This window comes from Carassius auratus, chromosome 3, assembly GCF_003368295.1.
Source record: "Carassius auratus strain Wakin chromosome 3, ASM336829v1, whole genome shotgun sequence".
NCBI lineage: Eukaryota > Metazoa > Chordata > Actinopteri > Cypriniformes > Cyprinidae > Carassius > Carassius auratus.
In genome coordinates, this window is record NC_039245.1 from 15,352,594 (window position 1) to 15,364,014 (window position 11,421).

General features: G+C 40.7%; 1 protein-coding gene across 1 annotated transcript; it reads left to right on the forward strand.

Moving 5' to 3' along the window:
- Positions 1-3,265: 3,265 nt before the first annotated feature.
- On the forward strand, positions 3,266-6,929 carry LOC113054235 (C-type mannose receptor 2-like). Its single transcript, XM_026219637.1, has 4 exons — positions 3,266-3,305; positions 4,417-4,794; positions 6,150-6,491; positions 6,565-6,929. The coding sequence occupies exons 1-4, from the start codon at positions 3,266-3,268 to the stop codon at positions 6,927-6,929; spliced, it is 1,125 nt and encodes a 374-aa protein (XP_026075422.1).
- Positions 6,930-11,421: the final 4,492 nt, after the last annotated feature.

Here is an 11,421-nt window from a genome sequence, read left to right on the forward strand (position 1 = left end):
TCGAGCACGGAGACCGAAGCAGTCACACACAGATCGAGTCGAGCACAGAGACCGAAGCAGTCACACACAGATCGAGTCGAGCACAGAGACCGAAGCAGTCACACACAGATCGAGTCGAGCACGGAGACCGAAGCAGTCACACACAGATCGAGTCGAGCACAGAGACCGAAGCAGTCACACACAGATCGAGTCGAGCACAGAGACCGAAGCAGTCACACACAGATCGAGTCGAGCACAGAGACCGAAGCAGTCACACACAGATCGAGTCGAGCACGGAGACCGAAGCAGTCACACACAGATCGAGTCGAGCACGGAGACCGAAGCAGTCACACACAGATCGAGTCGAGCACGGAGACCGAAGCAGTCACACACAGATCGAGTCGGGCACATCTATGACTAATATCAAACTAATATCGAAAGAGTCCGCACTTTACCGAAACTTGTTCTAGGCTACTCCTCTTCCCATCACATATCAGACATTTGTTTCTATCATGATCTATGCAAAAGTTATTCAATTCCAGCTGAAGGGAGGAATAAGAGCTGTCTGTATACAGTTTCCACCTAACCAAATTTTTAATTTCCCATAACCACATACAGTGGAATAAATACAATATCTTTATCTAATTTCACGGAAAACAATCTGACGTTACATAAAAAGCTGCTGTTTGTGACACATATTATTATTATTATTTATGTTGTTTTTCATGTGATTAACCACCTCAATACAAGGCTCTTTTTGTGTCTCTGAATAAAGAAATCCATCAGTATCCATCAAATCTTCCTCTTTCAAACCATTCCTATCAGTCTTTTCCTCTGTGCTATGAGCATTAAAGTCATCACACCAAATAATCCTTCTATATAACCCCTTTAATGCCTCCAGTTTTATCTCTGACATGGATTATAATCATTCACGATGACTATCCCACCATCCCCTAACCAAACTACATACTTCAGGTCTTTCTCTTTTCTATTTCTCTATATGAAATACCTAACAACAGTCGCACACCCTCCCCATTACCCCTTTCTCTGGCCCTTCTTATACACACATATCCTTCAGTCAGGTTTAAGACATGTCTCTAAAACACATATTATAACCCCTCAAGAAATCCTTTAAACTCTTGGCCAGTCGACAATAAACCCCTCAGTGATCAGATGAAAGAGAATTATTGTAATTACACTCCTAAATGATGAGATCTTTAAAAAAAAAAAAACATTTAAAAGATTTGCTCAAGTTTTAGAGGAAGCATAAATACAACCCAACTGGCACAGACTATAGGCCTACATTTAAAAACAACACAACACAAAACAAAACAACAAAAATGGTCTTTCCTTAATGAATGTTTATGAAAGACTTCTGAAACGTTAAGTGCAGGAGATTAAACTACACGTTGTCATTTGTGTGATCAGTTGTGTGAGTTTGGTTCAAATAGAACCGGTTCATTTGAGTCGTTCGTTCTGTAATCCACTCTTATTTAGTCACATAATCTATTCAATCATGCATGTTTTCAGTAGTAAATGCGTTTAATTAAGTATCTTGTCGTTCAGTTCTTTGTGTTGTCAACAACATGTTTCAGTTTTGCTGACAAATAATTTAAAATGAGAGCAAGCGCTGTAGGATTCAGAAGTAAATGTCTGTTTGGAGTCGGTTCTCTTCAATGTTTCGGTCGGGGTTCATCTAAACACTGAACTGAATGGTTTGGTCGTGAGCTCAAGCGTGTCCTCCGCTCTGTAGAACTAACCCTAGCTCATCATTTCATCGTCTAATACACAGAAACAGAAATCTCTCCAGTCGCAGGATGTTTTCTGGAGAGCAGTTGATAAATGATTCAGAGAGTGGACGAACACATGGACAAACATCGAACAATTTTAAATATAGAAAAGTACCTCAACCTGATATCAGATCACACTCTCTACTGTTTCATCTTGGCATTTAATTTAATAAAATATGGTGAATATTAGTGTGCTCACTGGATGTTTAAGAAGTCAGAGAGATATAATTGAGATGAGCACCAGTTAATCTTCTGTTTCATGGTTTGAAGTTCTGCTCTGCTCAAGTCATACCAGTAAAGCTTGTGTTATTGAGACCATCGTTTTTTGTAACTGTGACATCTCAGGAAGTAAACTGTACGGTTGAAATAACAGTTTTAGGTTTGTATGGGACCAGACTAAGCAGCAGATTTCACCCAGTGTTTCTGAAGTGTTCTGTGTTTATTATAACCTGAGGTATTTCTCAGGATATATCTGCTTGAGATGACTCCAGCTGTCTCCAGATGTGTGAGGTGTAAGTGATCATGAACGGTGCTTTCACTCCGAACCAGAAACGATTGATTCCCTCCTGCACGCTAACTGTGTTTTTAACGCAGACATGTGTCTGTTTCACACAGATTAAATCCTCTGAGAATTTCACTCTCTATAGATATGTGTTAATGTCTAAAAGATATACAGGTGCTGGTCATATAATTAGAAAATCATCAAAAAGTTGATTTATTTCGCTAATTGTCTGAATGAGGATCTGTGCACCACAAACTATTTTCATGTCAGGGTTCATTAGAGTAAGTGATATCTTTATATAATATAAATATCTTTAATAATAATGATGATTCTTACCATAGAGAGCGACAATATATTTTAAGAAATATATTGGTAAATATATTTTCCTTTCGTATGGGATCTTATGTAGTATCTATTTTACACCAGGGTTACACCCATAGTCTATCTGGGACAGACCCTGCGGTTTATAGGGTGACCACACTTGCGGGTGTAGTAGTTGTTTTGAGGGTGATTAAATTAGCCCCCAAAATAGCCTTCACAAAACTTTACATCTAACACAGTTGTATCATCGGTAGAATGCAAAATGTTTCAACACAAGCATTTCGGTCAAATGTAATTTATACAATATTTCAAACCTTAACACCAGGGAGAAAATCAACCCGCCTCAACAGTTTAAAATCAACCCAATTCCGTGCAAAAAAGAAAAAATAGATAAATTGCAAATTTGGCAACCCTGCAAGCTGCACCCAACAAGAGTTGCATCCAAAGTTATTTAAATAGGCTATGTTATTGTGTTATTACAGAACAATTCTACACATCCCTACCAATGCAGATAACAAATACACTTCCTCTTGCTGGCAGAAATTATTCTTATTACAAACAAATGCATTGTTTGTTTGTTTATTAAAATGCAAATAAAACTAGAGAATATACAAATTCTTCCCAGCATCAAACAGAGATAGATAGAGCATCAGACCACACAATCTCATCAGGAATGGACCTGGACACAGTGTTCGTCTCGCTTCTGCTCACAGGTACACATGTGTGCCCTTACAAACAAGTTCTGGGGCTGTTTCTGCATTCATTTGATAAAAATACAAGTATAAAATGTAAAATATTATTAACATGAAAACATCAGTTTTCTGTGTGAATCTGTGTTAAAGTGTAATGTATTTCTGTGATGCTCCGCTGTATTTTCAGCATCATTCCTCCAGTCTTCAGTGTCACATGATCTTCAGAAATCATGAAAATATGATCATTTACTGCTCAAGAAACATGAAGATTATTATCAATGTTGAACACAGTTGTGCTGCTCAATATTTCTGTGGAAACTGTGATACATTTTATTTCTCAGGATTCACAGATGAATAGAAAGTTCAGAAGAACAGCTTTTATTTGAAATAGAAATCTTTTGTAACATTATAAATGTCTTTATTGTCACTTTTGATCAGTTGAACGCATCCTTAATGCAGTGGTCTCAAACTCATGGTGTGTTTAAGTCTTGTCAGATAGATCGTATTTAAGAGCAAAGTCGTAATTACGAGTGGGGAACCCTTCTGTAAACCCTGAGTTTGGAGGATGTTCACTGAGAAAACATGCAGGGAATGCAGCATCTATATTGATGGAAAATGTGTTATAATATTATTTAATTGTTTGTAGTTATATATTTACATCTAAAAGATGCTTCACTCACTCAAATATTCTCCAGTCCTGAGAGTGAATTTAGAACTACTCTCTCTCTATTCCATCATGAGTACTTCACCGGTCGAGGACAGTCAGAAAAGAGTTACTGAACAATCGCCCATCAATAAAGAAAAATATAAAGATTGCGCTATCATTTTCTTCATCATGTCTTAGAAGGACAGTTATAAATTGTATGCAGATATGGTACAAAGTCACCAAAGTGACTCGAATGCACCAGACATCAGAATTAAATCCAGGTTTGACAGGAGGACTTGAATGCAGCATAAGTTCCTGGAAGGCCACAGCGCTGCAGAGTTCAGCTCCAACACTAACTAAACACATCTGAACAAGTGCATCGAGGGAGCTAGAGGGAGATGTTGGAGCTAAACTCTGCAGGACTGTGGGCCTCCAGGATCTAAGTTTGAGACCACTGACGAGTGTATGAAACCTTGCCCTCCACAGCGGTCTTCAGCTCATCAGCTCCCCGTCAGTATGAGTTTGTTCAGATGAAGATGAACTGCACTGATGCTCAGAGATACTGCCGTGAGAACTACACTGATCTGGCCTCCATTGACAACAGCGCAGACGTGACCGAGCTGCTGAAGAGGGTGAACGAATCTGCTGATTATGCCGTCTGGATCGGGCTGATGGAGACCCTCAGGAGTGAATGGAGGTGGTCTCTGGGAGACCCTGTGCTTTACACTGCTCATGATTCACTGTATCGCAACTGGGCATCGAATCAGACGACCAATGGTGTGAATTACTGTGCTTATATGAGTCGGGACGGACTGTGGAGTAATGACAGCTGTAATAGCCAAAGGTTTTTCGTCTGCTACAGTGGTGAGTCAATCACACACAACAGAAACGATTTGGAAAACTTTTTCAGCACTGTAACAATCCACTTTTCCTGACAGGTAGCATTGAATGAATTAAATGAATTCCATGAATTTTATATAAGAAAATGATCAGTGCAGTGCAAATATTTGTTTGTAATCAGTAATTTAGCTAACTAAGAATAGTCCCATTATTGTGACTGAGCTACACCATATGGGGAAAGATATGAGGACGTCTCGGACAGGGACTTTGAAGCATATTGAATAGGTGTGGTGGATTGTCGACTCATGTTTGTGTTTGACAGCCTACATCCTTCACACATTAACACTGCTGTGATTTAGGTTAAAAATGCATAAATACTCAGTACAAAACAAATGATCTGAAACAACAGACAAAGGCAGTGATGTGGAAGTAGGCATTGATCTTAGTTTAGTTACACTATTACATCCTAGAGTGGCACTTTCACAGTCTGACGTTTTGGCTTAAGTATAAGCTGTTTTTAGGCTACCAAGAAAGTTTTGATTTCTGACACATAAAGGATGTTTTTATAGTACAGTGACCACTTATATGCCAAAATATCAAGAGAATTTAGATTTCTAAGTTCATGACTTGTAACAATCCCCATATCTGCTGATTGGCTTCATCACTCTGTCTCTGCTCCACCAGTAAGCTGGTGTGTGTGTGTGTGTGTGTGTGTGTGGTGGGCGTCCTGGAGCATCATCAGGTGGATGCTGCACACTGGTGGTGGATGAGGAGATACTTTCTTCCACACTTTTTCCTTCCAGTCAACTTTCTGTTAACATGCTTGGATACAGCACTCTGTGAACAGCAGCTTCTTTGGCAATGAATGTTTGTGGCTTACTCTCCTTGTGAAGGGTGACAATGATTGTCTTCTGGGCAAGTGTCAGATCAGCAGTCTTCTCCATGATTGTGGAGCCTAGTGAACCAAACTGAGAGACCATTTTGAAGACTCAGGAAACCTTTGCAGGTGTTTTGAGTTGATTAGCCGATTGGCATGTCACCATATTCTGATTTGTTGAGATCATAAATTGTTGGGTTTTTGTTAAATCCGAGCCAAAATCATCACAATTAAAAGAACCAAAGACTTAAACTACTTCAGTCTGAGTGCACTGAATTTATATAATACATGAGTTTCACAATTTGAGTTGAATTACTGAAATAAATTAACTTTTCCTTGACATTCTAATTTGAGAAGCACCTGTAAATCTGCTGCATTGATTTAAATCACTTCAGTTTAGTCGGTTTGCCAAAAAGACAAACTAGCATAGTACCTTTCATCCAAAGGCTGAAAATGAACATTTCTATTGATGCAGTGGTGTTGATTTTCTCTTCACATGCAGACAGCAGTAAAGGATTCATCCTTGTGCAACAGTTGCTGAACTGGAGAAATGCTCAGAGCTTCTGCCGAGCGAATCACACAGATCTGAGCAGCGTGAGGAACTCGAGTGAGAACCAGCAGATTCAACAGCTCATGAACACGTCAGGAGTCACTGCTGTCTGGATCGGTCTGTTCAGAGACTCATGGGAATGGTCTGATAAGAGTAACTCCTCGTTTAGATACTGGGCATACACTGAACCCCATGGCAATGAAGGCGCCACAGTGCTTGTGATGAGTGGAGGGAGAAGGGGACAGTGGGAGGACTGGCCGTGCTATTCAAAATTCACCTTTGTCTGTCACGAAGGTGAGTCGATGCTTGGACTTGTGTTTGTGAAGGAGAAAGCATCATCAACTCAAATCTAAAATGTCTCTTCCAGATCAGTTCATACTCATCAAGCAGAATCTGAGCTGGAGTGAAGCAATGGTGTACTGCAGACAGAACTATGTGGACCTGGTGTCTGTGCCCAGCCCTCAGATCGAGCAGCGGGTGATGAGCGCAGCGAGAAGAGCCTCCACAGCGGCCGTGTGGATGGGTCTGCATCACTACTGCAGCATGAACATGTGGCTGTGGCTGCGCGGTGAGGTGGTCTGCTATCAGAACTGGGCCGCGGGGAATGGCACTGGACCACAGGACTGCAGCGAGCAGAGAGTCGGAGCCATTCGGTCATCTGGGGACCAGCGCTGGGTCAGCCTTCCTGCGACGCTCAGACTCAACTTCATCTGCACCAACTCTGAGCCTTGAGTGTGTGCTTGCACTGCAAACAATGATGTCTGTTTACAAATACAAATATTTAAACTTTCTTAACCTGAATACCTTCAAATCTTAACCTTTAAACAGCTTTGTGATATTTGTGTTGTGTAGATCTATAATAAAGTGACACACACAGTTTTGTTGTGAGAGTGCTTAATTGGATCTCAAACGGAAACTCTTTGCCTTTCACGCTGATGATGATTTGCACCGACAGCATGTCATTGATTTTACATGATGTTAGTTCTGTCCGTAATGTTGAGCAGAGCTCATGATTATGCAAATGAGCAGTGACTGTAGGGGCGTGGCCAGTGTAGGTGACTAATGCATCACAACCCAGCCTAGAAACATCTAAACTTCCTTAATCGTACTCACTCACTCACTCACTGAGCACCGGCTCCCTGACTGCGGGTGTCGCTGTTGGACAGTGTTTTCTCTACTTCCTGTTGGCCTGCTGTAGCTAATCTTAGCTCCGTGTAGCTGTTTTTTTTCTTCTCTAGAATCTTTATCTTACTATCACTCTGTGTTTTTTAAAGTGATAAAATATAACTTAATTCACACCATATTTCTAAAATTATCAGATTAATTTTGATCGTTCACTTTTATTTTATATCCGTGATTGCAGTACACCTGCATTGTGTTAGCACTCGTTAGCTTGTAATTAGTGTTTTCATTCGAACCTATCACTGTTTTCTTTTCTCCTCTCCTCTCCTCTCCTCTCTCACGCTGCAGTTTTTCACAAGTTCATCAAACAACCGCAGTAAGAATATTTCATCAAGCACGGTGAGTAATGGCTTCTCCTACAATTGTTATTTGCACCTCTTGCCACATGTACAGTTTATCTATCTCTGTCGCTGATGAGGGATTCACATGTGATAAATGCAGGGAAATAGTTAGGCTGACAGAGAAGATTTCAGAATTAGAGACATGCATCCAAACTTTAATTGAGGACAGTAAGAATGTTAGGGCTCTAGATACGGCTTTGGATGCGTCTAGCTCAGGGATTCCTGTACATTGTCCGGTTCCAGCAGAGCCCCTGCAGCAGGGCAACTGGGTGACGGTGAGGCAGCGTAGTCGTGGGTCAAAACACCGCTCTTCTGTTCCGATCAAAACATTAAACAGGTTCTCCCCACTCAGTGATGCACCCACTGAGAAACCTGATGAAAGTGCTCTAGTTATTGGCGACTCTATTGTACGGAACGTGAATATAGAGACACCAGCCACCATAGTCAAATGTTTACCGGGAGCCAGAGCGCCTGACATCTTGGCAAATTTAAAAGTGCTGGCTAATGCTAAACGTAAATACAGTAAGATTGTTATTCATGCCGGCGCTAATGATGTTCGACTTCGCCAGTCGGAGATCACTAAAAATAACATTAAAGAGGTGTGTGAACTTGCAAGCACGATGTCAGACACTGTAATATGCTCTGGTCCCCTCCCTGCTTACCGTGGTGATGAGATGCATAGCAGATTGTCATCACTCAATGGCTGGATGTCTAAGTGGTGCCCACAGAATAACATAGGTTATATAGACAATTGGACGAGCTTTTGGGGCAGACCTGACCTGTTTAAAAGAGATGGTCTTCATCCCTCCTGGGGTGGCGCCACTCTTCTCTCTAGAAATATGGCAAATAGTCTTAGTGTTTACACTTGACTAACTGGGGCCCAGGTCAGGAAGCAGACAGACTGGCTAAACCGACCGTCTGCTAGCTGCCTCCCGTCACAGAGGTCAGTTAATTCTCAGCACATAGAGACTCTTTCACCTAGATATCACACTATAGGGACTGTGTCTGTTCCCCGAACTAGAAAATACAAAAAACGTCCAAACCAAGTTAAGGTTAACAATTTAATTGAGGTTCAACAAATAAAAAACAAATGCAATATGGATAAACAAATGATAAAGATTGGCTTATTGAATATCAGATCTTTTTGTAAATAATATGATAACTGATCATAATATAGATGTGCTCTGTTTGACAGAAACCTGGCTAAAACCTGATGATTACATTATTTTAAATGAGTCCACCCCCCAAGATTATTGTTATAAACACGAGCCGCGTCTAAAAGGCAAAGGGGGAGGTGTTGCTTCAATTTATAACAACGTTTTCAGGATTTCTCAGAGGGCAGGCTTCAAGTATAACTCGTTTGAAGTAATGGTGCTTCATATAACATTATCCAGAGAAACCAATGTTAATGATAAATCCCCTGTTATGTTTGTACTGGCTACTGTATACAGGCCACCAGGGCACCATACAGACTTTATTAAAGAGTTTGGTGATTTTACATCCGAGTTAGTTCTGGCTGCAGATAAAGTTTTAATAGTTGGTAATTTTAATATCCATGTCGATAATGAAAAAGATGCATTGGGATCAGCATTTATAGACATTCTGAACTCTATTGGTGTTAGACAACATGTTTCAGGACCTACTCATTGTCGAAATCATACTCTAGATTTAATACTGTCACATGGAATTGATGTTGATAGTGTTGAAATTATTCAGCCAAGTGATGATATCTCAGATCATTATTTAGTTCTGTTTAAACTTCATATAGCCAAAATTGTAAATTCTATTTCTTGTTACAAGTATCGAAGAACCATCACTTCTACCACAAAAGACTGCTTTTTAAGTAATCTTCCTGATGTATCCGAATTCCTTAGCATATCCAAAACCTCAGAACAACTTGATGATGTAACAGAAACTATGGACTCTCTCTTTTCTAGCACTTTAAATACAGTTGCTTCTTTATGCTTAAGGTATTTCGTATTGCTTGGCGGGAAAGTAACATATCCTACAGAAAATCATACACTATAGACCCCCTGAGGAACAGTTCCACTCATTCTCTACTATAGGAGAGGAAGAATTGTATAAACTTGTTAAATCATCTAAACCAACAACATGTATGTTAGACCCTATACCATCTAAGCTCATAAAAGTGGTGCTTCCAGAAGTCATAGAGCCTCTTCTGAGGTGAGTGAGTGACGTGACATTCAGTATGGTGACCCATTCTCAGAATTTGTGCTCTGCATTTAACCCATCTGAAGTGCGAACACACACACACACACACACACACACACACACACACACACACACAGAGGAGTGGGCAGCCATTTATGCTGCGGCGCCCGGGGAGCAGTTGGGGGTTCGATGCCTTGCTCAAGGGCACCTAAGTCGTGGTACTGAGGGTGGAGAGAGAACTGTACATGCACTCCCCCAACCCACAATTCCTGCCGGCCCAAGACTCGAACTCACAACCTTTCGATTGCGAGTCCGACTCTCTAACCATTAGGCCATGACCATGAATAAAGTCTTCGGCGTTCAACACGCCATACCTAAAGTTTCGGTAACTAACTCTAACTTACACAAGGTTGCACAGGCTCCTTCCCTAGTGTGTTTAACAAAGGGTAATTCTAAGTGTTTGCTCAATGTACTGTAAGTCACGTTACATACTTCCCTTTCCTTTATCTCCAGGCTGGTGAAGTCTGTCAGAAAAGATGTTTTGTCAAACACAACAAGCGAACCACCACTAATTCAGCAGCTTCAAACAAACTGGCCCAGCCAACAAACACTCCAAGCTCCTCCTCTTTTATCTTGGAAAAGGGAAGAAACCCACAACAAGGAGAGAAATGCATCTAATAACAAAGGGAGGGAACAACCAAAGCACGTAACATTGATCTTAGTGCTGCGTTTGACACAATTGACCACAGCATTCTTTTGCATAGACTTGAACACTTTGTTGGCATCAGTGGAAGTGTATTAGAATAGGTTTAAATCGTACTTATATGACCGCCATCAGTTCGTAGCAGTGAATGAAGATGTATCATATCGATCACAAGTGCAGTATGGAGTACCTCAAGGCTCAGTACTAGGGCCGCTGCTCTTCACGCTTTATATGTTACCCTTGGGAGATATCATCAGGAAACATGGTGTTAGCTTTCACTGTTATGCTGATGATACTCAGCTCTATATTTCTTCACGGCCCGGTGAAACACACCAATTTGAAAAACTAATGGAATGCATAGTCGATATAAAAAACTGGATGAAGAGAAAAAACAGAGGTGTTAATTATAGGACCTAAAAACTCCGCTTGTAATAACCTAGAACACTGTCTTGATGGTTGCTCTGTCAATTCTTCGTCATTAGTTAGGAACCTAGGTGTGCTATTTGATCGCAATCTTTCCTTAGAAAGCCACGTTTCTAGCATTTGTAAAACTGCATTTTTTCATCTCAAAAATATATCTAAATTACGGCCTATGCTCTCAATGTCAAATGCAGAAATCTTAATCCATGCATTTATGAGCTCAAGGTTAGACTATTGTAATGCTTTATTGGGTGGTTGTTCTGCACGCTTAGTAAACAAACTACAGCTAGTCCAAAATGCAGCAGCAAGAGTTCTTACTAGAACCAGGAAGTATGACCATATTAGCCCGGTCCTGTCCACACTGCACTGGCTCCCTATCAAACATCGTATAGATTTTAAAATATTG

Excerpts from the sequence above, each read along its gene's own strand:
- LOC113054235 (XM_026219637.1), top strand. The coding sequence starts at position 3,266 with ATGGACCTGGACACAGTGTTCGTCTCGCTTCTGCTCACAG. Across the intron at positions 3,306-4,416 it reads CGTCTCGCTTCTGCTCACAG|CGGTCTTCAGCTCATCAGCT; the intron begins GTACACATGTGT and ends TGCCCTCCACAG. Across the intron at positions 6,492-6,564 it reads CACCTTTGTCTGTCACGAAG|ATCAGTTCATACTCATCAAG; the intron begins GTGAGTCGATGC and ends TGTCTCTTCCAG.